The sequence below is a fragment of the Chinchilla lanigera genome, unplaced genomic scaffold (genome assembly GCF_000276665.1).
Source record: "Chinchilla lanigera isolate Chin_1 unplaced genomic scaffold, ChiLan1.0 scaffold00096, whole genome shotgun sequence".
Taxonomy (NCBI): Eukaryota; Metazoa; Chordata; class Mammalia; order Rodentia; family Chinchillidae; genus Chinchilla; species Chinchilla lanigera.
This window is the reverse complement of record NW_004955497.1, coordinates 3,644,494-3,672,341: the sequence shown is the minus strand read 5'-3', so window position 1 is coordinate 3,672,341 and position 27,848 is coordinate 3,644,494. Positions and strand designations below refer to the sequence as shown.

The following is a 27,848-nucleotide window of genomic DNA, read 5'->3' as shown; positions in this document are numbered from 1 at the left end:
CAGCCTCAGAGACTTCCTAGACCTTATCCTTATCTTTTATGGGAAGCATTATTGGCTTCACCTGGTGGAAATCTTTGTTGCCTGTATTCACAATTATTCTGTTGACCTTATTATTTGGCTCCTGCATTCTTAATTATTTCTTTGGCTTTGTCTCCTCCAAACTTAAAGCTACACGCCTACCCAAGATGACTCTCTGGAGGTGTCTCTGACTGCTGATCAACAACTACAACCCCTTCAGCCTGAAGAAGCCAGAGCAGTCATCGCCCATTATTCCCTCAAGGCACTTCAGGATGCTTCTTTGGAGGGCGGAATGTTGTAGGCAGCTGAGTTAGATGGAAATATAGGATGTCAGACAGGGCCAGGCCTCTGAAGGAGTCAATGTGGAAGACAAGATACCTTGCAACTGTGGGAGAGGCAGATACTTCCCTCGTGGGCCAGACCTCAAGACAAAAGATTAAACAAATGTACCCACATCCCTGCCTAGGGGATCTCTGACATCAGAGATTGAAATTCTAAATAGGTATCAATCACCTTGAAAAAGCCAGGAAGAGTCACTTACTCGAGCCCTTACAGGAAAAGCCCCTGTTCTGCATTCGTGTCTGCTTGTTACATGACTCAGTTCCCCATTTGATCCTGATTTAATCAATTTCACCTGAACAGTTATACTGGTACTCTTACTGGCTGACCATAGTTTTGTCCCACCTCAGCCCACCTTGTGAGTTCCCATGTTTCCCACCTTGGACTCTTCTCACCTCATCGCTGTGCTCTATCAAAATCCCTAGGAAAGGCAGGTTCCTTGGCAACCTGCTCGGGTCCCCTTCTGTCTCTCACTCGGACAGAAACAGTCTTTCCTGCAATAAATATGTTCTGCTCTTAAAGAAAAGAAAAAAGAAAAACTGAGAAGAGGTGAAGTCTGATCCTAAACCATTTGTGGTTGCCATGGCAACAAGAACTTTATATTATTCCAATGGCACAAGGACAAGTAAAGAACAGTCTTTTGAGGTGGAGGGTACATTTATTTTAGTTAACTTTGCTGGAGAGGAGGGGGACATTAGGGGAATCCTGTGCTTTAGAACAGCAACAACAAAAAACTTATAAAAGAGAAGGCTATGATTTGTTTTATAGAAGGATAACTTGAGTGTAACTCCTAGAGAGAAGGTTTACATGTTGCTCCTGTTGATTCTGGTCAAACTAGTGTAGGGCTCTGCTTCTCAAAGTGTGAAACACCAGCATTTCCTGGGAATTTGATAGATTCCTAAGATCCAATTCAGACCTGCTGAATCAGATCTGAAGAGGAAGGCAGTAGATGGGAATATAATACAATAAGACATGCAGGTGGTTCTGATGCCTGCATGCAGGTGATGGATAACACAGTTGCTCTTCTCATCTGTTCTATCAGTGATGCAATAGCCCGAATGGAGGCCTGGGCCAGGAGGAGAAAGTTCACTTACTGATTCTCTTGTAGAAACAAAGTTGTTTAGATTGTTTGTCTTACAAATTTTATTACATTGCAAGGCAATACTTTACCAAAAACTATAATGTCCTTCACATACACTAATGTATTAGTGTAATACAATGTATTAACACTAATGTATTAATCTGGCAATGACAGTAGAGTATACTTCATCAATATATTCTTAAAACTGAGGAAATACCTAAGGAGACCAAGCAACTTGCGAGAGGCCATGCAGCTGTCATTGAAGCACAATTAGAATCTAGATCAATGAAGTCCTTATTTCCTTGACAGATGTTCCCTGACTCATGAGGGCTTGTGTCCCAATAAACCCAGCCTCAGCTGAAAACATCCAAAGTGGAAGTGCGTTTGATGTACCTCAGCTGCTGACCATCTGACCTCAGCAGCTCAGCATACTGTAGAGTGGCAATGATTTTCTGGGAAGTAACTGGAGACGGAGGTTCTCCCTCCCACCCAGCAGCACAGGAAAGGGTGGGATCATCATCCTGAATCCAGAAAAAAGATCAAAATTTGAACTTACTTCCACGTATGGTTTCTACTGAATGCACCACTGTAAAGTCTAAGAATTAGGTTGAACTGTCCTAAGACAGAGGAGGCCACTCCTGTGCACCAGTGGGTTTCTGCTGACAGAGGCACTTGAGTCTCTTGGTCGTTTATTTATTAAGCATGATCAATTCATATAATTAGATTTCCTAGGGCCTTCACTTTAGTTAGAAACCCAGGGACACTGCCTTAGAGCAAGCTGCAACATTAGATTATGGTTTTTATAGTTTTTTGTTTTTAAAGAATTACATATTTATATATATATATACATATATATACATATGTAATTACCTGCTGCATATATATAATACACAAAACTTTGTATTAGGGTTGAGTTTACTTTTTAATTCCTGGGCCAGGAAACTGTTTTATTTGGGAGTGATATTGTATGAGTGAGCAATGTTGCTATTGTTTTTCAGAATAGTGTTAAAAAATGCTGGGCTATATTAAAAAACTATGCCTTTACAGAAGTTCAGCAAATGAATTTAGAAAATGTTCCAAGATATTTTCCTCTAAAATTTGTTTTTAGTCCTAAAAGGCCATGCTACAAGAAGTCTGTTCCACTTTTAGCTGAACAAGTTATGTTTTGTTTTTGTTTTTGTAGAAATACAGAGAATACACATGCTCAGTACACTTGGAATAAAAAAAATTAGATACTTGAGTTACAGAGAAAGTAGAAGACTATATGATAATGCTTAGTATTACACCAATTGGAAAGAGATAAAGGGTACCAGTATGGTAGAAGAAAAGAGTGGGTGAAGACATGCAAGGAAGATTTCCTCCTTCTAGAAGAGTATGAAAAGAATTTTGATTGATACCTACCAGTTACTCGAAGCTTATCTGTGCCAACTGCAACTTCCTTGTCATCGACGGTGAACAGCGGCTTGCCATCTTTTGAGTTGATCTGAAACTGCTGACTCTGGACCTCCACCATTTTGGGACCTAAAGAATCAGTTAAAATAGTTTATTGCAAAGTGTTCACCATAAGCAGTGTGGTTAAAATGGCTATTTTCACACATGCTCTGTCATCTAGTAACTGAACACTTATGACTTGTTACCAATAGCTTTACTGAATCACTGATTAATCTTTGAATGTTTAAAATTTACATCTATAATTAAAATTAATTTTGCAAATGTGCTAATCTTCATTAAACAGATGCAAGAATACATTATTTAAAAGTTAATTTTTTCATATTTTAAAAGTTTGATGAAAATAATGCAGACATTCCTTGTTTAATGACCTACATGTTTAACAACTGTTCAGACTTACAACCAAGGTGTGCTGTTCGGACTTATGACGAGCTGCTCAGATTTATGAGCAGCAGTGCAGCGTGATGGTGGCTTCTTCTACACTACAGTACTGTAACTTTTGCTGATTATACTGTACAGGACAGTACTGCAATTTGCTGCAAGTAAGAGCTATGCACATAAAAGTGAAGTGATCAGTTGGAGTTTTCTTTGATCATTCTTTGTTCTGAATATTGTAATGTATGTATTATATACAATTCTTCACTTAGCAAACAAATCATTTAACAACCAAGTTGTGCAGGAATGTAGCTTGGCTGTTAGATGAGAAATGTCTTTATAATCATTCTACTCATAATTAAATTTGTATTCTTTTGTGTATTAAGCAACTGAGAAGTTTGCATGAGGAAATGTGAGGTTTGTGAAAACCAGCTTCCAAATAGCTCCTTTGAGTGGTCCAAGTTCGCCTAGAAGATGAATCAGAGCCTCTGTCTTCTGCTAGTACACCCAGAACAGAGCCTCACTTCCCTCCCATGGGCAATGCAGGCATCACCAAGGGCACTCTAGTTCCTTGGCTTTGTCCATGACACGTGTTTATCTTCTTCATGCTTTCTTTCTATTGCCTTTTTGCCTCCAGATGCGGTCCCTTCACCTGAGCTCTAGACCCAACGCTTTCCAACGTGTTAATTTACTCTGCACGTGATCAATTTGCGTCTGCCTTATGCCAGGAAATGGGAGCACTGTGCCCTCTGACATGTACGACATCATGTTCAGTTTGTTACCACTCTTGCTGTTTCACCCAGTTGTCAACCGACCCCAATCCTTCATCTTTATGTGTTTCTCCATTTCTCTTTGTTCTTCTAAACTTTCCAACCCAGGCAATAACATAAATGTACGCTTCTCAATCACAACTTTCTCATTTGATAAAGCAACTAAGATTTTCCCACTTTATCCTAGCCCTAGGGGCTGGGGATTTAGCTCAGCGGCAAAACGCCTGCCTGGCAAGCGCAAAGTCATGAGTTCAATTCCCGGTACCGGAAGAAAAATGAAAAACAAACAAATGAAAACAAACAAACAAACAAAAAATATCCTAGCCCTATGTACTTGAGAAAATGGGTCATATCTTAGAATCTTTGTATGTGTACCCCTGATGTCTCTTATAGTACTCATCAAAAGTATTGGTACCTGGAAGAAATAAAGCTTTTTAATTAATGTTTTAATCAATGTTGGACTTGGTATCTGAAGTATTCTTATGCAATTTTAGTAATTTATACTTCAAAACTCCCCAGTGATTCTTAAACACACAAATAAATAGTTTTGGTGAGAGAGGGAGTTAGGAACTTCAGTTCATTTTCCCAATTTCTTTTCCTTTAAGAAGGCCTGGCTTTATTTTTTGATAATTGTATGTATTTTCTGTTTCTTTCCACTGTACCACTATACCACTGTTTCTTATTCCTTGGTCCCTAACATATCTTAAATATTTACTGAATAAATCTTGATTTGCTTTGAATCAAGAATACAATGATATCTGTCAAATCGAGGAAAGAACAAATTATTTCTCAGTAATTAGTTCACTCTTTTGTTGACTGTAGGTTTGTTTGCCAGATCATATAGAAGGTTTGTTGAAGAGGTCAAGCTTGGGCCAGGGGTGTAGCTCAGCGGCATAAGTACCTGCCTCGCAAGCACAAGGTCCCGAGTTTGATTTCCGGTAGCAAAAAAAAAAAAAAAGAAAAAAAAAAGAAGTTAAGCTTATTCTTAAGTGGCTGATTTTTTCTGTAACAATTATTTCATGTACACGGATGAAATATTCACCAAACTAGTCTATTTGCATCCTACGTACAAATAATAAAGTAATATGAACACTTACTCAAAGAAAACACAAGAAAATTAGTCTCTTCCATCCACACAAATTATTGCATATTTTTATGCACAAGATTCTGTGCTAGCTCACAGCTTGCAGGAGTTCATGGTTCACTAGAGAGAAAAGCAGGTAAACCTAGTTTCAGGACAGTTAGGTAAGTGCTGGGGAAGAGCAGGGACTGCATTTGATAGGAGTCACAGCGAAGAATGCATGGTCTGTCCTCTGAAAGGAGGACAGCACCAGGGGGGCCTATGCCCAGATGACCTGCAGAGGGAGCCCAGGGTTCCCTGAGGAAAGGGCGGGGCACTGCAGGGGGAGGAGCCTGAGGAGGGCACATAGGTGCATTGCGTTCCATTTTCATTTCAGTTTAAATGATTTCCATCTCTGAGGAAATTGCACTGTTTTTCAAGTGATAACAAGCCTACAATGATTGCAGTTAATCTTTTAACTTTTCCTAGTAGTCTGCCAATTTTTGTAATCTCACTGGACATTGATTAGAGTTTAGCAAGTAATTATGTTTTGCAGCAGAGGCCTTTAAGAAATAAATATTCTACATTGTTGCTAGGAAAATAACTATTTTCAACAATATTTAGGACAATATCACTTTTAATGAAGGATTTGCAGAAAAAAGGGAAATTTAATGGTTTTATGATCTGATTAATTAAATTTGTGAAGATGGTGAAGGGTTTTTCTAGTGAAAATGTCATCAAATTCTTTCTTACCTACAATATGCTTCATTAGCAATTTTTTTTCTCATTACATCTTTAATTTCAGATAATAGCATTTGAAAACAAAAGTTTTTTACAAAAAGGAAATATGTATTCTGCCTCTACAGATATGGTTTTGTAAAGGAAGGACTGGACAAAACTATGGTAAAGTTTGCTGTACTACTTTTTGGTGTAATCTTTCTTTATTTAGTTTCACTGTATAACCCTGACAATTCATGACCCTTTCCAATGTTAAAATAAAATAAAATAAAATAAAATAAAATAAAATAAAATATACCAGCTTTGACAACTCCTTGAATAGAAAAAGCCAGAGGGGCCATAAGAAAAACTTAGGTACTTTTCCATAAATGCCTCTGATAATCATAAACAAAAATTAAAACAACTTTCCAAAAATGGTGAAAAATGATAACTTTTATTCAATTTTCTGCCATTTGGAAACTTACCTTTACAAACAATCATGGTAAAAGTTAAAGCAATCTCTTGTTTTCACTTTATATATCTTAGCCAGCCTATTAGTACATACTTCTAAGCTTTTTCTTACCACTTTGAGATCTTTGGTTCAACAACGCTGTGTGTGTGTGTGTGTGTGTGTGTGTGTGTGTGTGTGTGTGTGGTGTGAGTATGGAAATAGGAAAACTTTAACGTTTTTTACTTGATGTGATTTATTCTTAACATCTGTACATCCTGACACCATTCTCTACAAGAATAATTCTACCCACGCACCATGAGGTCAAGGGCTTGGAGTGACTGGGCAAAGGCTCTGAGCCTGTTCCCAGTGGCTCAGTTAGAAGAACTCCTTTGCATTATTCTTGCTCTGTTTTGGTGAAGTTCTGCCTTCTGTCTCAGCTCCCAAGGCTGGGATTTGTTTCTTCTTCATAGTCCTCTCTATGACCAAACACATTCCTTAAGACTTTGGCTCAGTCCTGTCCCTGAGCTCAGACCACCCCAGTGAGCCACCTTGTCCCATCTCATCCTTTGGAGCCTACTCCAAGTTTAGACTAGTGTCTCAGCCCATCCCATCCTGCAAAACTTTTACTCCTTCCTCTGTTCATCTACTCAACAAATATTTATTGAATATCTGCTAAGTCTGTAAAAGTAGATGGAATTAACAATTGTGGCATTAGCTGAATGGAAAAAGCTGTGTCTAATATTTGAATATTGCTTATTCAGATTATTATACATACTCCTTGAAATAGTACATAACCATTAAAATAATGTTATGAAGATGTTTTTATTGAATTGGAAACTGATGGATTTCTGGGTAGCTGAAAACTGTGGTGGCCATGCAATAATCAACCTCCCAAAGCTTCTTCCCGGAAGTATGTGGAATAGATTTCATAGTTATAAAAAGTCTATGCAAAGTGCACCCTCAGCTGTGCTTCAAGAGAAATTGCAAAATAACTGAGTCGAAGAAGAAAATGACCAAGTTCTGGGGCTGCTCAACCTCCTACTCCACCCCCTGCTCCATTGCAGGCTTCATGGGAACAAAGCTCTCCAAGAAACCCACATGGAAGACAGAGGAGCAGTGCTAGCGAGCGTCAGGGGAGGGACAGGCGAAAGCATTGCAGGGAATGGATGCAGACTAGAGCTGGGATGGAAATTGTGGTATCACACAAAGTGGAATTCAAGTCAAAAGCATTAAACATGACAAAAGGACACTTCTAATGCTAAATCACAATCCACAGCACTAATGTCAACATTTATCTCCCAAATATCGCAGGAACCATATTTGTGAAGCAAAAAGTAACGCTGTGAGGACGCATAGGCAGAAGACATTGGTAACGCTAGACTCAACACCACTTCTAGCCTAAGACCAAGTGGAGTACAAAATAAGGTAGATCTGAAAACACAATGGCCAGCTCTAAAGGACATCTGTGGAACTGGAGGCCCTGATAAAAAGCAGTGCCCATGACAAAATTACAGAAGGCAGTAGCGTATTAGGTCACAAACAAAATATCAGCAACTTTCATGAATCAGGAAGAATCCCCGAGTGTAATGCAGTGAACTAGAATTTGCTGACAAAAACAGGGACAAAAAGACCCACCTGCTCAACCATGTAAAAGTCTCTTATTAATTAACTTCTGGGTGAACTACAAACAGAAAGTACAGAATTAAATAACATAGTGACATTGAAGACACAGTATTTTGCAATACATTGTACTACATAGTAGGCACTATGTCCCTAATTCAAAAACCCAAAGAAAGAACAACAAAATGAACCCAGAGAAGGACATAATGAAGAGAAAAGAAGACATTAACAGGGGATAAAACTGTACAAAAGACCAGATATATTCAGGTGTGGCAGCACACTTGTAATTCTAGTATTCTGGGAGACTGAGGCAAGAGGACCACTTGTTCTAGTTCAGCCTGTATAACTTAGTGATTTGGGAAGACCCTATCTCAAAATTAAAAATAAAGAAAATAAAACTAAATAAGAAAACTTTTAAAACCTAGAGGAGAAGGAAATAGAGACTGTTTAAATTAACCTCATTGAGTTAGAAATTTTAAACAGATCTATATTCAAAGAGAAAATGAGATTTATTTAAGAGCTTTCTTGCAAAAAAACCCATGAGGCACAGATGATGTCACAAGGGAATTCTAATACATTTACAAAGACTAGACTGTCTCAGTACTCTGTAAATAATTCCAGTGTAGCTGAGTGTGATGGTGCACAACTGTAACCCCAGCACTCTGGGAGGATGAGGCAGGAGGATCATAAGTTCAAACTCAGACTGTGCAATTTAGTGATTTAGTGAGACCCCGTCTCAAAAACTTAATAAAGGGCTCAGGATGCAGCTCAGTGCAGGGCTCTGGATTCAGTCCCCAGTATTCTTATCAAAAGAAAAAATCCAGAGTGTCAAAAGTACTTTAAGAAGCAATTCGAACACTAAAACCTAAACAAGAAAAAGAAAAGCACACACACACACAAAAACCATTAACCATTAGTTGTGAGTGCAAAAATTCTAAATAGGATCACAAAGAAACAGAATCCAGTACTACATTAAGGAAGTATTGTACTACTATGTGGGGATACAGCTCAGTGGCTCGAGGGCCTGCCTGGCAAACACAAGGTCCTGAGTTCAACTCCTGGTACAAAAAGAAAAGCAAAGAAAGTAATGTACTAGTAAAGCTGAACTCAGAGAGAAACGAAGCTCCTCTCTTCCTGTGTAAAATCTTCCCAACTCCAGGAAAGCAACTCTTGGGGCAACTCCTCCCTCAGGAACGCAGACTTGTGCTTTCTCACCAGGTCCTGTGACTTTCTCACTGGTAAGACACTTCGAGCAGTTCTCTCATGGGAATCCCCTCCCTTAGGGGGCTATACTGGGAACCATCACCAATAAAACTAACAAGTGGGGTTATAAACAAGCTCCACAGCATCCTAACATCCTGAGATGCACACATCCTGAGACGTGTTCTACTTTCAAAGCTAAGACAGGGTTATCTGCTAGGATGACTAACTGCCTTTGTTTTGCTTCTTCTGTATCTATACTTGCTTGCTGTCACAAGTTATATAAAAGGGGACCTGTCCTGGGTTAAAGGGCCAATCTCTTTTGAAGCATTTCTAGTGGCTGGGTTGTGCACTAGTAAAGCCCTCCTGTAATTCCTCATCTTCTCTCAGTTTCGTGGAAATTCCACAACATATTCTGGTGACCACAAAGGGACTGGAGATGACCAGCTTGCTGCCTCCTTTTGCCTGTGGGTGGCAACTTGTGAGCTGGGGAGGACCTGCCTCTGGTGCCATGGAGTAGAGCTTAGCTCAGAGAAAGAACTCTCACACACCAGGAGCTTTCCCTTCCCTACCAGCACAAATAGAACTTAAGGAGGGACAGGACAACTCCAGAACAGCATTCAATAGGACCGTGATAAGGTAAATGGGCCCAAGGAGGAAAACCTGTCCTATTAGGACAGAAGGGAAGTACCTAGTAATCTGACCCAGACTAAAGTCAGACTGCACCAGTATCCTATGCAGGAGTGGACTGAAATGAGAACTGGCTTATAAGGGTGCTATGGATGTGTGAGTGGCCCTCTGTGAGAGGGGCTCATGGTTGGACTAAATCAGATGAAACCTACAATTGCAGGTAGAATGTTGGCATTCAGTGCTGGTGAGAATTGCTCTCTAATAACTTTCATTACAGGTCTGCAATGACAGCAGCTTGCAAAGAGGTGTATGAGTAGCCAGACTTGAAGGGAGTCTAGCAAAACCCACACCCCAAGTAGGAAATGCAGGAGTGGCCCACAGCAAGGAGGAAGACTCACAGGCAGGACTGGTCTGCTCTGAGCAGGGAGTGTCAGAACTGCAGGAATCGTCTGTACTGGGAGAGGCTTGGGAATCTGGCACCCACATGAAAACCACTGGGGAAAGGGGAGGTTTATGAATGTGTGTGTGTGTGGGCAGGACAAAGTGTGTGAGTCTGTGAAAAATATATAATTGTGTGTGAGTGAGCAAGGTGAAGTATGTGAAGATGAGGTTACCTGGGCTGCTGGCTGATCTGGCTAATGGAATGAAAGCACAAGGGTGAGAGACTTAGGCCCATCTGCACCTGCTGAGGTTAGAGGGACAAAGCAGGGTTCTTCTTTTCATTTCAAAGTGAGTGGAAAGTGAGACAGTGCAAAGGGCAACTCCAGCCTGGTGCTGAAAGTCTTATTGGGCCTAAAGAGATTTTATAGGAAAATCAAACAATCAGTTTTAACTAATTGGCAAATGTACTTTTGTTTTCAAATTTGAGTAGATTAATTGGAGTGTTTAAAGAATTTCTTGTGCGTTTCAAATTCTTGAATTGCATTTACAGGGTTAACTTGATCTTTTCTGTGCTTTCTGTTGGTTTAAGATAAGAACACTATTTCAAGGTTTTTTTTTTTTTTTTTTTTTTTAGAGGTCTGTTGATAGTCAAATTTACAAAGTAACTATCTGAGAGAAAAAGCCACGAAAAAGACATTTTAAAATCCAAGTAGCTGTAGCCAAGTTTATTGTAGACCATTCCTAGTAAATGAGAGAGACAAAAAGAGACATGAAGACAAGACTGAAAGGCTTACTACATACAGGTCAAAACCCACCCCATCAGAAGGTAAGCTAGCAAATTTTAAGAAAGGTTATATGGAGGAATTTGGAGTAAAATTAATACCCAGAGGCTGAGGACTCTTTATGAAACTGATTGGCTGTCTTTTAATGCAGGGTGGCCTGCCAAGGGGACAGTAGATGGGATGACCGGAAGGTTGTACTGAGTGGTAACTGGAAATGGAGGACAGCCGCAAGGACATCCAGAACAGTGTCCGAACATGGGCTTGTGACAGAATGTGGTTCAAACTCAGCCTGCATGGCTTCAATCCTGTCTGGCAGCACACTGAAAAACCCTTATGCCTAAAATGTGCTCAGCATGAGAGACAAAGGGGAACCTACTTCACCAGTAGCTATAGGGGTTAAGACAAAACAGTAAGGAACCAATAAAAAGCCAGAAATAGGTAAGCTACTTGGGCTGGAGCATAAGATTCTCAGGGTATGGGCTGACGATGCCCCTTCCCCCTGGAGCTGGCTATGTATCAAGCACCAGTGATAATGGAAATAAAGCCAAGGGTAACTCCAGTTAGAATTCACCAACACCCTCCCCTCCAGGAAGCCATACAAGACACTCAAGGACATTTGAAATGGCTTTTAGATAATGGAATCCTAACTAGATGTGAGTCCTCCTGGAAATCCCCACTTTTACTAGTACATAAGCCTGGGACCAGTGTACATAGGACAGTACAGGATTAGCATGCTATCAATCAGGCTACTGAGGCTATTCACCCAAAAATGCCAAATCCATAGACACCGGTAGGACTCATTCCAGCAAGTTCTGCCTGGTCTCCCTGCTTAGAATTAAAGGATGCTTTTTCTGTCTGCACCTTGCATCACTTAGCCAGCTCATCTGTACATTTTAATGGCAAGATCCTGTCACAGGCATAAAGAAACAGCTAACCTGGACTAGGCTTCTCCAAGGATTCAAAAACTCCCCTATGATGTTTGAAGAGGTGCTAGCTACTGATCTCAAAGCTTTCATCACACCAGGGTGTGCATCTTGCTACAATATGTAGATGACCCCCTTTTGGCAGCCCCAACCTGAGAGGACTGCTACCAGGGAACCAAAGCCCTCCTACATTTACTCTGCAGGGAAGGATGTAAGATATCCAACAAAAAGGCACAACCTTGCCCATAAGAGGTCAGATGTTTAGGCTTCAGAGTGACACAAGGGGAACATCACCTGGCATAGAATGGAAACAAGCTGTCTATGCACTCCCAATCCCAACCACCCAACATCAACTAAGAGACTTTCTGAGGACAATGGGATTGTCACATCTGGATTCCAAGTTTCTCATTATTGGCCAAGCCCCTTTGCAAAGCCACAAAGCAAGGAGAACAGGAGCCTTTTCTCTGGCAAGCTGACCAGGAAAAAGCACTTAAACAGATCCAAGGGGCTTTGACTCATGCCCCAGCCTTAGGACTGACAGATATAACTAAGCCCTTCTCCCTCTTAGTTAGTGTTGGGATGGCCACCATGCTTCAAGGTATTTGAAACCACTGCTCTACTGATGTAGGAAGCTGGCAAGCTGACTTTGGAAGAACTATTTGAGTCCATATCCAGTTATAACCTTAATGGACCAGAGGGGGCACCATTGACTGCTGGGGACCGGGCTGTGTAAGGGCTATGTTGTTGAGCACGGTGCTCTGAAGACAAAAGAATGTCACAGCTGAGGCAGCCAAGGACCAGTTTATATAAGGGAGTGATTAAAACCATAACAGGGCATTAGCACGTCTAATAAAATAAATTATATCAACTCACTGGTGTTGGAAAAGTCTTTGGCAAAATTCAATGCACATGTTTGATCAAATAATTCAAGAATATAAGCATTGAGGAATGTATGTATGCACATTAACCCTAAAGCCAATGCCTTACTTAATGCAGAAAGAGTAAAATCATTGCCACTGTGCTTGGGAATAGACAAGGCTATCTGCAGTGTCCACCGCTACTCAGCATGTGCTTGTCGTAGCTGGATGCGGAGTGTCCCCCATGGGTCCATAATAAAGTTCTGGTTCCTGGGGCAGTGGGGTCATGAGGTGCTGTGGAAGTTTAGGAAAGGGGCTGGTGGGTAGTCTTGGGGCATTTGAGCAGCCTGTGAAGGGAACTGTGGGAACCCAGCCTTTTGGTCCCAGTTTCCCAGGTCAAGGTTCAAATGCTCCCCTCATCATGCACTCCCACCATGATATACAGTACTCCTCAGAAACCCACAACAACAGGGCTGCTGATGGCAGCTGGAACCTGCAGAACTGCACGCCCAAATACCCCTGTCAGGTGTTTCATTATAGGAGGGAGAACTAATATGGTCCTAGAGGGATCATTACACACAACTATCATAATCACCTCAAGGCATACAATTGAACAAAGAACTAAAACTATCTCTACTGAACTGGTAGATGGTATAATACATCTGCCAAACCCCAAAGACTGATAATAACTCAGCCCTAAAAACAAAACAGAACACATTCAGCAAAATAGGACAAAACATGAATATCCCATAATAACTTTCATACATACAAACAAAAGTTAAAAAACATAACAAAAATATCATTTGCAACAATAACAAAGCTGACTGAAAATTTAGAAATTTGTTGAATAAGATATGTGTAAAATATATCTGAGGAAAAATTGGACATATTTCTAAAAGTCACTTGAATAAATTGAAAGACATCTCATGTTCTTGGATAGGGCAACTCAACATTGTAATACATTATTCCTTCTGCATTTAATTTGTAAATTTAATATGTTTCAGTAATAAGGCCAACAAACTATTTATTAGTAAACTGATACTATAGAAAAATAAATGTGTACAAATAGCATGAACAAAAAAAGACAAGGGAGATCAGCCTGTTAGAGATCAAAACACATCGTGAAGTACCTATAGTTTAGGAGATTACGCTACTGAAGGACAGATAAACAAACCAGTGGAATAGAATAGAAAATCCATGATTAAAGCCAAAAGCATATGGCAAGGCAGTATATGAACATGTTGGCATCTCAAATTACTTGTTTAAAGTTACTAATTTAAAATAAATTAGTGTTGAGACAACTGGGTAACCATTTGGCAAAGCTAAAATTATATCCATGTCTCATACAAAATACAAAAATAAAGTTCACATGTGTTAGGGATCTAAGCACAAGAAAACAAAACCACATAAACACCAGAAGAAAATGTGGGTCAATTCCTTTTTAATCTTGGTGTAGCAAAGATCTTCCAAACCATGACTCAAAATCCAGAGCAGTTAAAGAAAGACTGGAAACCTGAGTACACCCAAACAAAAATGGAAGCATTAAAATATCTGATAGCTAGACAGCAGCTGGAAAACTGGGAGAGGCTATTTGTGATTGTACTACAAGCAGGGAGCTAAGATCATGAACAGACAGGGGGCTCTGAGCCATTGAGATGTGGCAGATGACAAAGCTGAGAGCAAAATGTAGAGTCATAAATACAAAGTTCACAGCAAAGACAAAAAAAAAAGGTTTCTCAACTTATGAAAACATTCAACATCACTCTTCATTAGAAAATGAAAATGAAAGCAATGAAATTCCATTTCTCATTTATCAGATTGGAAATAACTTAAATGAGAAGACATTTTGCTGGTGAGGCTACTGAGAGGCATGCATCTTCCTTTATTGCTGGTAGAAGAGGTCTGCAGCTACTGTAGTAGTCTAGGGGGAAATTTGGCAAAATCTGACACAACTAAGGATGAACATGTTAACATCCCACTTCTAGAAATCTATCTTGAACATACACTACCAGTAAAATAAGATACATAGTGCTTATACTTTGTGCAATCTTCATAATCACAGAAAATTAAGAATAATCTAGATGGCTGCATTCACGGGTGAGAGGTTGGATAATCATGGTATATCTGCACAGTGGAGTACTATGCAGCTATGAAAATGAATGAGGAGTATTTCTATTAACTGAGTTGAGTAAAAAATAAAGTGCATGCTACCTTTCCCATAAATATGAAGGGGATATCAGGCAAATTACACATGTGTGCTCATTTTTATGAAGGAAACAATAAAAGGATAAACCTGAAACTAGATGTTGGCTACTTATAGGGTGTGGGAATGGGGAAGATTGAAGAAGAAGGTGTGTAAAAGAAACACACTCTTCTGACTGTATTTTTTGGTTCAGATATAACTCTGCAAACCATAATGGTGTTGCACACAAACCACTCCACAGATACCTTTTAAAATAAGTGTTCTCTTTTCCTTCAAATAAATTTCCTTTGATCTTTTTTGCTACATGAGGTATGATAAAAATATGACTGATGTTTAAATTAAAAAATTATTAGAGTAAAAGCTACATTGCCATTAATGCCCCTCAAAATCCCCCACCTCACTGTAACTGCACTTGGCCCATTCATCTTTCATGTCTCTAATTCCCGTGATGTGGCTGGCTCTATGTCCTGAGTCCTACACTGTGATTCAAATCATTTACCTGTCATGGTCATTTTGGCTTTAGGGAAGAGCTAGAACTTGCACAGTGCCAGGGCCAGTGAATTAGGTGGATAAGGACACACTATGATGTTTTCGTAAGCCTGTCTTTCTGTCGGATGGCTCTTGGCAGCAGCAGGCGCCATATTTTTTATCACACCTTACAAAGACACTCATGAGAGGAAGTGGTAAGAGTGCTGGGACAGTGAATTTGAAGTGAGGGGTGTATCGGAGTGGGATTAATGACAGTGTGTCTTCCTATAATTTTAAATTTAAACATTTGCCATCTCTTTTGAGTACCCTTTGTGTTTTTCACTGTGTCTCTGGACTTTCAAATGTAAACAAACACCAAGGACTTACTAACTTCCCGAGCAATCACACACATGTAGCGTTACCCTTTAAACAGAAATCTTGCCTGGATGTTGCTCCATTTTATTTCCCATTTTCCCCCCAGATGTCCACCCAGTGTTGCCAAGTACTTGTCTCTGATGAAGTGCCTCTTCTTTGGTGGAACTTTTGGGATATAACGTGTCATCACAAAGTTGTGCTCTTTGTGGGACTAAAGAACAGATTTGGTTTTCTTCCTAACATGTTCTTTTCATCTTTCCAGCTGTTGCAGTGGCTGATCTTGTCTTCCTGTTAGAGAGCTTTATGTCCATGTTTCAAGACCGCAGGCAAAAGTGTCTCATGGCACATCAGCACCGTTTGCTTCACTGCACACGTTCCATTTGGGAGGCTTTTCCCACAGCAGTGCTGAGTTGACTCCAGGGTTGACTGGAACATGTCCTGTACTGGAATCCACCTAGGGATGCAAGCTGCCATCCCCCAGCAAGGGTGCTCGTCACCTTCTTGGAAAATTCCTGCTGCTCTTCATGGAAGAGTGCTCTACCACATTTTCCTGAAGAGAACATCTAACCAGAAAATAAGTCCTAGCATGATTTTTCAGGATACTCATATTAGAAGCTGGACCCTGAAAATAAGCCCCAGTTAAGATCATCAGCTAGATGTGGATGTGGTTAGTACATCTGCTGCAACACAGGACAGATGTACTGAATTATAAAATAATAATGTTAACATGTAATTAAATGTAAATAAGTAATATTAGTGACATTAAAGCTTAAAATAAATGCTAATATAAATTACAATTATTTGTAAGTACCCATGCAGGTGCCTTTGGGTGAGAGGCAAATGTCTGTGTAAACAGATTCGCTCAAGACTTAGCGATCGGTCAGAGTGCAGATGCACTTGATGATGAGTGGATATGGCTGTGTGTAACGTGAATCTTCATAATTCAGTACATCATGTCTTGTAATGGGCATAATTAATGCTTTCATGAGAAATAAAGAAACGGTTTCTGAGTTTTGGTGCCTGCCATTCTTCAGGGCTTCTGTGAGGACCGTCATTCGTAACTCTCATTTTTGTTGCCACTTCTGTCTCACGAGTCTCCAGTGAACACTTGATTCAGTGCAAACTCCGTGAAGCCAGCCTGCAAGAGGCCGTGACTTGGGGGAGAGTTCACGGGCTGAAATCACCGACGCTGCGTTGCCTGTGCGCTTGACCCCCGCACGGACAAGGAGCGCGCGGTGACCGAGAGCTCCAGCGCGGGGCATGAGCAGTTGGGGCCCACGCCTCTGCAGGAAATGGAATCAGGAAAGGTTCGGGCCAGAACTGGGGGTTTGCAGAGGTGTGAGGATGCTCCAGAAGATGACACGTCTGTGTTTGAAAAATGTAGCTTTTCATAAGGGAATAAATGCAGATTGTTATACATAAAAAAAGAAGACATCCCCATGAAAAGCCCTATTGTGTTTTTTGAAGCAAAGATGAATACAAGACCCGGTCTTTCTTTGCGGGGAAACACGGTACATGTCAACCCCCAACACGCGCACCCTTCCCCTCTCCACACTGGCGCTCTCCCTCACGTCTTCCTCTTCTCGGCATCCTCCCCTTTCCCAGCTTCTTTCTCATCTCCCGGTGATGCCGTACAGAGCGTGGATTCTCCATGCTTTTGCACTCCTGCTTCTCCCAAGGCGTCTGTAGGCTGCTCCTGGAACCGGTGAGGAGGCTGTGCTCGGAAGCGAGGACTCCGAGTTCCAGCGGATATCATCACATGCTTCTGTCTGTGGCAGACGGAGCTGGGCTGGAAGGGCTCTTCAGCCATAGCGACAAGACCTCCAGCTTCTCTCCCAGAGCTCTTGTCCAGACCAGCACTCCCAGCCTCAGTGCAGCAAGCCTTGGTTCCTTCTCTGTGATGGGCTGCACAAGGCTCTGAGGAGGGGGCAGAGCTCCAGCAGAAAAGCTCCCGGATCCCCACCAATCTGGGACGTGTTTCTGAGGGTCACCTTCACTTTATACCTGTCCAGACAGCACTCTGACTGCTTCAGTGGTTGTGCTGCACAGCCCTTGGGGTCATTAATCAAGTGAATGGCTAATGATTGAACATCTCTACCACCGTTCTTTGTTTTGTCAGCAGGTTCAAAGCCTGTTCCCACAATGCCTTGTGTTGGGAGTGCCTAGGGCACTAGAAGATCCTGCATCTCCAGGATCCTGCTGTTTGAAGCCATTGCCCTCTGTAGCTTTTTTTAAAAAATAAAATTAAGCCATGGTTGGTGGTACAGGCCTGTGATCTCAACACTCTAGGAGGCTTACAGGAGGATCACAAGTTCAAACCCAGTCTGGGCAACTTAGCCACTTAGGAAGACCTTGTCTCAGAATTTAAAAAAATAAAAAGGATTGGGATGTAACTTAGTGTGAAAGTCTTTGGTTCAATCCTAGTACAGGGGAAAAAAAATTTAATATCTTTTTATGGTAGAATATATATAACATAAAACTGTCTAAACCATTTTAAGTATACAATTTAGTGGCATTAAGTATATTCACCATGTCATGTAATCATTACTATTAGCCATCCCCAGAACTATTAGCCATCCAGGGTCTGAGTAGCTGTCCTGTCTCTGCTGCTGCTGCAGGAAGGAGTATGAAGCAGCAGTTTATGTCTTGGTGACTTAGAGGAACACATAATTGGGATAACTCTTGACTATCCCCGGCAACATCTCTTGAGTCCACCATTGCACCCAAAGATATCATGGCTATAGTTGTAGCGCTTTCTTAACATGGCATGCACACAATCCTACAGTACTCTTTATATTCACTCATATTTACGCTTATATTTTCATATCAGATAGACTGAGGGTAGAAAGTCTCTATCAAAAGCCTACCCTGGTGCACTTTGGGAGGTGGAGACAGTAGGGTTCTAAATCTGAGCTCAGCCCATGCAAGTTAGCAACATGCTGTTGCAAAATTTAAAAAAAATTTAAAAAGAATTGGGGTATAGCTCAGTGCCAAGGCCCTGAGTTCAATTCCTAGTACCTCAAAGTAGAAAAAGAATGGTTATGGCAGCTCTATGAATACAGAATTTCAAAGAACTCTGGCAACTGGATGGACTGATGAGACCCTTACTTGTCAGTAAGACCAAAGCCTTGCAGGTGCCAGCCAAGTGGCATATCAAGACTGATCGTGTGACTATCTCGGAACAGATCTCTTGCCATGGGGGAAGGTGACTCAGACTTTGAGTGGCAGAGACCAACTGTACCACTGCATTTACTCCCTGCAGAGAGAACACACACATGTACACAGGTACACTCACGTGTACTCATGTATACGCACATGTACAGATGGAAAAATAGGCAGAGTAATGCATGGGAGGGGCTTACTAGCAGAACTGGCACCGTGATGCTGGAGGCTGAGCAACCCCACAACAGCCCACCTGTAGCTAGAGACCCAGGGCTGCCAGTAGCACAGCTCTAGTCCAAGGTGTAAGCAACAGGAAGACAGATGGTGTAACTCTAAGTCTAAGGCAGAAGGCCTGACATCCCCAGGGGCCCTGGGGCTTCAAGTCCTGGAGCCCAAGACCAGAGCCCGGGGTCCTGATATATGAGACAGGAGGAGAAGGACGCTCAGACTCTGTGGGGAGAGAGAGAGAACATTCACAGTTCCTCTGCCTGTTTTTTTTTTTTTTTTTCATGTCCATGGCCAACTGGATGGTACGTAGGCATTAGTGAAGGTGTCTTCCACAATCATGGAAATGCCTTGCAATAATAACACTTGCCCAGCTCTCTGGGTCTCTTAATCCAGTCAATCTGAGCCCTGCAGTTAACCATCACAGCCATCAACAGCACCTGCTCCACTGGGTTTACTTGGTTGTTGTTTGAAGATGTCCACTTCGGATCTGTAGTGATAACAGGGCAGTAGGCACTCTGGGAAGGAGAGGTGGGTGGTCCTGTCTAGTCAGATTCTGTTGCTAGGCAGCGGGTGCTGCTTCTGTGGGAGATGGCTGCAGCCTGGCTCAGTTGTTAGAACACTCTTCACCACCAAACCCTGCCAAGCCACTTAGGTGTGGCTTGTAAATTGCTGGTATGGCCTGTGCGTTCTCTTTGTTTTTTCATTTGTTTAGATAGGGTCTCATTAAATTGCACAGGCAGGCTGTGAACTTTTAATCCTCCTGCCTCAGCCTCCAGAGTTCTGGAAGTGCAGGCATGGACGACCATTCCTAATTTGTGTCTCTGACTTTTTAACTAACCAGAGGTGGTTTCTGCCATTTCAAATCCAAGGGAAATTAACTGTAGTAACTTTAGCTGCATTTACCACTTGTAAGAGTCTTTTGTTGTTGGGCTTTTTTTTTAGAGATTTGAAATACTAGTTCCTAGTGGATGCTTTGTAAAACTTGATTTCCTCTAGGAAATTTGGTCTTGATTGCTTTTGATGCTAATTTTTTCAGTGGTTTAATAAAAAGCAGTTACTCCTTTAGCTAAATGGGATTAATGTGGCTACTTCAAATACATTACATTTTAATATCCAAACTGACCAGCGTTAAAGTTTTCCTGGAAATGTGGAGCTGAAAGGCAACTGGGGGAAGACATTTACTGAAAGAAAAATCTCCTGGACCTGGTCAAGTGAGAAATGCTTCCAGCTCAAGGTCCCTCGAGATGAGACACTTTCCATCCAAAGGTTTGTAATTACCAATGTAAACACATAATTGGGCAGGCGAGGCCAAGTTTAACATGTTTGACAACAGTAATTTCTGTGGGTGAATTTTCCTGACAAAAACTGATATAACCCCTGTAATTCCTTGACGGCAAAAGTGGGAAATGTATTCATGCAGGTAGGAGAGTTTCTGGCCTGCCCTGGTTTCGGGAAACTGAAGGGGAGAAAGGAGAGAACAGGGCTGTGGAGGAAGCAAGCCCTGGGCATTTCCACTGTCACTTTCCTCCCAACCAGCCATGTGTTCCTGACGAAGGAGCTTGTTAAGGCTCCCTTTTCCCACCTTTGCTATGAGGGGCATGTCCATATGATCTCCGTCTTGTATGCTGCACGAAAATCCCATTAACACAAAGATAAACAAATGAGTGTCTGTGCTGATGAACCCTCACACGCGTAGAAAAAATTTTTCCACCTTTGGAACTTTTAAAAACTAATTTCATACTATCTATATGTCATTACTGGACAGGATACAGACACCAGCACTAGACCTTCAGCATATACTTGTTCAATGAATAAGTGTGAGCAGAAAACCTTTCAAATACTTAAGCACTATAGGCAGTTAAGGATTTTGAAGAAATAAATCATAATGCTATATAACTCATCAAGAAAATAGGAGTTGATTTTGCCAAGTTTCAAGAACATGGATGTTGGATAAACTGAGGTTCATTTCCAGACTGAGTGAAAATTTCAGTAGATGGGGTGATTGCCGATTCTGTCTAAGCAAAGGAGGAACCACAACTCATCATCCACAGTAAATGGCACAAGCTGTGCAGGGAGAGGGCCGGCTGGGCAGTAGATGCTGGCTGACACAGTGAAGCTGCAGTCCCTGGGGTGTGTGGTGAGCCCGCCTGCTCCCTCTCCTGCCCGGCCTGGGCTGCACCACCAGGCCCAAGACAAGGCGGCGGGATGGAGTAAGAGGCAACTTGCAGGAGGACGGGGAGAAAGCAGCCAAAGAAGTGAAGCTGCCGTTACTCATGCTGCAGAATCTGGTAAAAGTCCCACTGTGAAACAGATGAAAACCGTTCATCAAGATGGCTATTCGGATGAAGAATGTAAACAATATAAAGTAGCTGTCTGCGCCACACTATACAGCCCATCACTGCAATCATAAGCGCCATGGGTCGGCTGAAGTTGATTTTGGGGAAGCCGCCAGAGCAGATGATGCTCAGCAATTACTTGTTTGAGCTGGCAGTGCTGAAGGAGGAATCGTGACTTCAGGATCAGCAGGAGCGATGCAAGGTTATGGGGAGGTGGTGGGGTGCAGGCGTGCTTTAGCAGAGCTGGGGACTATCAGCTCAAGGATTCTGCTTCGTATTACCTCAATGATTTGAACAGAACATCAGAAACCAACTGCATGCCAACTCAGCAAGATGTTCTTCCCCCTAGACTGAAGAACACTTGAGTCTCCAGGGGTGTTGTGAAGACTCGTTTCACCTTCAAAGACCTGCACTTCAGGATGCTTGATGTAGGTGGCCAAAGAGCAGAATGAAAAAAATGGATTCACTGCTTGGAAGGAGTGACAGCAATTTATCTTTTCTGTGACCCTCAGTGACTGTGACCTCGTTTGAGCTGGGGATGAGGAGGTGAACCGAATGTGTGAAAACATGAAACTCTTTGACAGCATTTGTAACAACAAATGGTTTACAGACGCTTCAATCATTCTCTTCCTTAATAAGAAGACCTTTCTGAAGAAAAAATAAAGAAGAGTCCATCAACTATCTGGTATCCGGAATACACAGGTTCTAGTACATATGAAGAGCCAGCTGATACCCTCAGTGTCAGTTTGAAAGATACCGAGGAGATCTACGCTCCTACTGTGCCACAGATGCCAAGAATGTGCAGTTTGTTTTTGATGCCGTTGCAGATGTCATCATGAAAAATAACTTAAAGGAATGTGGACTTTGTTGAAGAAGCGGGATGTTAGCAAAGCTAACAGTGTGCAGCATGGATTGTTGAGACCAGCCATCTTCCACTGCCTCCTGGGGCGGGGCAAGCATGGTGGGACCAGGGACTGGCAGCAGCATGCGAATCTTAGCACTCTTTGGCACAGGCTTCTGCATTAGGGAACTTTAACTGACGTAAGACGCTAAAGTCAGACCTCAGAACTAGAACAACTGTGAAGTGTGCTTTGATCATGTAGACATCGCTTGGGTTTTATAATCTCAAATGTTTAGGGCAGGTGTGAAGTGGAGGTGCTGCCTTCCAGAACATCCACACATAGCTTAGTTTTTTCTTCTTAACTAATCACTAGTTTATTTAGCAAGTTTTTTCAACAAGAGAAGAATAACTCTATGAAATTTTATTTATTTGGAAAAGGACCTTTATTAAAACAGAGTCTCAACTAGGCACATGACGTGACTGGATCATCTGGAAAATAGTCCTCTTACTAGCAACTCTGTTTTTAAGTCTTGGTGTGGTCCGGAATGTAACACTGCCAGACTTAAAATTCTCCCGAGTTCTTAGGGCTGAAAAAGGACTTTTGGAATGAAATTATGTTGCCATCCTGCTCAAAACACCATGATGGTTTCTGAATGGTAATTCCACTGCAGAGTTCTGCAGTAAGCTTCTAGCTCTCTTTTAAGCTTATGACTGAGGTTAACCTTGTTTATGCTAATTACCAAATTACTAGATAAATGCTGATGTGGTATGATAAAGTCAGCTTCAGGGATAAAGACACACCAGGCAAGAAGAAGTGCAAATTGCTAAATTCCAGACGGAACCAGTGACTTTGCCTCTACATTACTACTAAATCGACCACTTTGGTTCTTGCTTGTTTGTGTGAGCCAGAGGGAGTTTACCTCTTGCTTTCCACCATCATGGCCTTCTTGCTGGGAGACATCTAAAGTGTAGTAATAGTGCATGCTTTTATTTTGTAAATGGGGTGCCAAACCCCTGTTTGTCATTGTTTTTACTGTAGCAATGTTAACTGTAGTAATCCTTAGTCAGTATATTCTTTTATCAAAAAGAATTGAAACAGACCATCAAATATTAAATGCCTTGCACAGTACAATAAAAGTAACCATCTGGTTAACATATAGCTTCACTGTCCAGCTCAGCATTACAGTATCTGCTCTGCAGAAGCCCAGGAAAAAGGGGGACCCGAGGGTCTCCAGTGTGTGACGGTCGTGGCCATACACATTTCCCACATTCTCCCGAAGTCACAAAAGTCATCCAGTTTTGTAGGTTTACCATCTGTGCAGTATGGATGCTGTAGAGGGTGCTCTGCCTTGCTTTTCCCAGCTGTTTTTCTCTTTCCTTATTTCTTACATCTACACATGCTTCTAAGAATCCTTGCAGAACTAGTGCCAGGGCCCTCTGCAGATCCCAGCCCACTGGTGCCTGAGTTCCCTACCTAGACAGTGTCCGCACACAACCTACACAGTCCTGCTGTGTCCTTTCCCCCATCTCCAGATGACCGGCAACATGGAAATATCATGCAAAGAGTTGCCACTCTGCATTGTTGGGGATACTGACAAGAGAAGAAAGTGTGTCCATGTTCAGTATAAGAGCATTTTTTCGCATGTTTTCCATTGTGTTTGGTTGAATCCAAGCGTGTGTCCTTTCTTGTGGACCCTTTCCCACTCTGTGGGCCTCCATGTGACCTCACCCCCACAGGCCCAGATCCTCTGGCCTTCACCCCTTAGAGGGGTGGGCGTAGGTGCCAGGGGAGGCTGGTTGAACAGGGGCTGGGCTCACCCATTGAGGGCTCTGCTGGAAGTTTGGAATTTGCACAACTGAAGAAGATGGTTGATGGTGAGGACTACAGTGAATCAGACGAGCCACAGAGGCTCCAGGTCCTGCAGAGTGGAGGAAATGAGGGACAAACACACGCTGGAGAGGAGGAGGATGGAGCACTTGGGGGTGAGGAGTGCGCAAGAGCGGGAGGGTAGACAAGGGAGATGAGAGAAGGGAGAAAGCAACAGCGGGTGGGAACGAAGAGGAGAGGAACAGAATCAGAACGGGGCTAGGGCTCTCAGCCCCTGGCTCCTGGGCTTTTGAGGCCAGCTACTTTGGTTCCTTTACTTTGGTCACTGGGAGATTCTTGTTTTTATTCTGTAGTCAGTATTCTGTGTCTCACACTAGCTTGGATGATTCTAAGTTTCTCTACCAATTTTGCATGCTTATATCTGGTGATCTGAACAACTAATCTGAAGACAACTATATGCAATATAACAACCATTGGTGAATTCCTGCCACCTTGTCTAGTGAAGCTCTGTATTGTTTCCTTTTTAAATTACTTTTTATTTTCTTTAATGGTTAGATCAATCTTGCATTCTTATATCTGGTAATCTGAGCAACTTCGTTGAAGATAACAATATGTAATATAACAACCATTGTTAATTCCTATCATTTTGTTTTGAAAAAGAAAAGTCAGGCTGTCCCCCGCCCAGTCCATGGTGTTATTTTTGGTTGTTAGCACAACGTGGATTTTAGAAAATTCATGTGTGATTGCTCTTACATAAGCTCTTAGTCCTTGGAAGGAAAAGCCCTTTATCTGTGGAGCCCCGTTCCTGGACCCCACGCACATAAAGACATACGAGGACTTGGACTCACCCACTTTTAACCTGCCCGTGACCTCCCCGTCTGAGTTTCGTGCATTTACGGTGACATTCTGAGTCGACTGCAGAAGCAGAGATGAGTCCTGGAAAGGGGTTTACAAAGTCAGCAAAAGAGATCTTTGTATTTGCATTTAATTTTAGAGTTAGGCAAAATTTTTCCATCATCAACACATCATAGGATTCTATAAATTTGATGGCTAAAGCTCTTTGAAAATTTTGGATTATGTTGAGGGAGTAAATGTATTACCTTTGGAGTTACAGTGCTGTGTGCAGCGGCTACAATATGTCAGCCCGTTCTCAATGTAAAATTCCATTATTGGTGCTTTTTATGATCGTATTGTAATTAGTGCCTTTTATTTTCCAAGGAGTTAAAATTCTTTAGTTGTGGTTGCTATTTATGTCCAGGACAAGATGTATTTTAAGAAGATAAATCAGAGAATAATTAGTTGTTTGATAAGGAATTCCATGCTACTTATTTTCACAATGCAAAGACTTCTCACAATGTCATGTAAACTAGACACAGAAAGATAGCTACGGCATGCTGTCCAAGAAGAAGAGAAGAGAGGTGTTCACAGACTGGGAGAGCAGAGGGGGAGCGGTGAAGAGCAGAGGCGATCAGTGGGTATTGAGCTATGGTTTGATGCGGGGAGAAACCCTGTGTGCTGCTGCAGGGGAGGCTGATTACAGATAGCAGTAATGCACTGTACGGTTCAAAGGCTAGAAAAAAGTTTGAATTTCAGCAAAATCATAACTGATAAATGTTTTGGGAGTAAATATGCCTAACCTAATTTAAACACTACACAAGTATGCATGTATCCAAACAGCACGTGGTACTTTGCGGATATATGTATATATATAAATAACTTTATACATATGTATATATAATCAGTTAAACTTTTTAATTATAAAAAAGAACTTTTAAAACCAGTTGGGCGCCTCTCTTTTTTGGAATTTTTGTTGGAAAGCAGTGCCTTTCCAAGCACGTAAATGCTTTCTGGGGTATCATAGCAAACCTTCTGAATGGAAAATAGTTTGCATTTATAAAAATAACTGTCTTTAAAGGGAATGCAGTAGTTTGGTTGTTGGGTGCATGTGGATTTATGTTTCACTCGTAGGAACTGAAAATCTTCCAAAGTAGAAGGAATTCTGTGATTTTTCAGAAGGAAAGAAGTTTTAAGAGCTCGGCAACTGTATCTAGAATGTAAGAAATTCTCTACCTTGCTTTGTGAAAACAGATCAGGCGATCAGCATCTTACATTTTATCTGGTTATGTGGACTTAGTACTTGCTTTGCATTCACAGAAAATAACTAGCATGATAATAAGAATTAACACTTTACCAGTGATTTTAGTGTTGATGCTCTCAATTCTATCCTCCACATTGTAAAGTAGGTACTGTTACTCCTAATACTGAGACGAGGGAATTGCATCCAGAGAGATGCTCTGCATCTCCTAATACTGAGATGAGGGAATTGCACTCAGACTACTGCTCACCTGAAGTCACAGCTAACAACTGACAGTTCCATGATGGAACACGACCTTTAGATGACGACTCCCATGTTCCTCCTACCATGCTACTGGAATGCAACCACAGGGTCCAGGTTTGAGGTGGGAGATCCATCCCTGTGCCTGGACTGTCAGTGCTTGTGGAATTCACTCCTGGCTGTCTGAGCCAACAAGCACTCTAATGCTTTTTTCTTGGAACAGCTACATGCTTGTTTTCCTAGCAAGACCTGTGGCTGAGCGTGCCCATGTCTTGGCTCAGGGAGGTGGAGACTGAGACCTGCGGTGTGTGGCTGAGTGTCTTGACACATACACACCAGCACTGACATTTCTTGGCCACGTGCCTTGGATATGGTCTGGCAGTCTGCTAGTGACCATGAGGGGAAAGTAGGAAGATGGCAAAGATATTGTCCCCAACATTGCTGAGTCTGAAGCAAGGCTGTAGTTGCCCCTTCCAGCTAGTTGTTATGTGGTAATTAAAGCTCCCGTTAGTTTACGCTGATGCTGGTTTGGTCTCCTCTTCTTCACATGAGAAACGTCCTCGAGTGATACAAGAATCCAGAGACTGCTACACACTTGTACCAGCACTAGAGTCATACACAGGCATCCCTTGGTGTCTGCAGGGGGATTGATTTCAGGCCCCTGAGGATATCACCATCCATGGACGCACAAGTCTGTTACACGAGATGGTGCAGTGTTTGGGTAGAACCTACGTGCATGCTCCTGCACACTGTACATCATCTCTAGGTTACTTAGGACACCACACCATGGACAGACCATGTAAATACTTGTACCTTTGGTTTAGGAATAACGACAAGGAGAAGAGTCTCTGCATGTCCAGCACAAATTTTTAAAAACATATTTTTGATCTGTAGTTGGTTGAATGCATGGGGTTAAAGCTCAGAGATATGGAGGGCTGTCTTTATGGAGTTGCATGTGTGTAAGGTTTACGGAGCATTTCTTTTGGATGACGCTTTTCTTGCATGAGCTGACACTTTAGTCTCACTTCCTTACATGTAGGTGTATTTGTCTTTCTGTACTCATCAGCCCATCAAAGCCCCTACTATCATTTCCGTTGGATTCCAGGGTCCCTCAGCCTTACAACCGTGCCTAAGGCTTCTGTCCTCAGGATGTGCTGGTCCCGGCCTGGCATCTTGGGGACTCCTTCCCCACATATGCAGCTGGGCTCGGGAAGGCAGCAGCTAAGCTGTTTTCTGCCTTTATTGCTGACTCATGTGTGGGCCTGCCTGCATTCCCATCCACGCAGGCGACATTTTTACTCTTGTTACCCTTGTGGCTTTGGCTGTGAATTACCTTGGCTTCTTTTCAGGGCTGTGAACCACAAGATGATCATTTCAAGTAAAGCATTATACCCATGCGTTTCTGTGTCAGTTTATTTT

The 27,848-nt window shown here is 42.0% G+C and overlaps 1 protein-coding gene and 1 pseudogene across 1 annotated transcript in view; one reads left to right on the top strand and one right to left on the bottom strand.

The window, feature by feature from the left end:
• Window positions 1-27,848, bottom strand: part of Sgcg (sarcoglycan, gamma (35kDa dystrophin-associated glycoprotein)) — a gene marked incomplete in the record, with an annotated part of 110,740 nt that overhangs the window by 30,439 nt on the left and 52,453 nt on the right. Inside the window, 2 exon segments of the mRNA XM_005406371.2 lie at window positions 2,840-2,959; window positions 24,943-25,030. Coding sequence (XP_005406428.2) covers window positions 2,840-2,959; window positions 24,943-25,030 — 208 coding nt within the window.
• LOC102008330 lies at window positions 21,315-22,296 on the top strand (annotated as a pseudogene).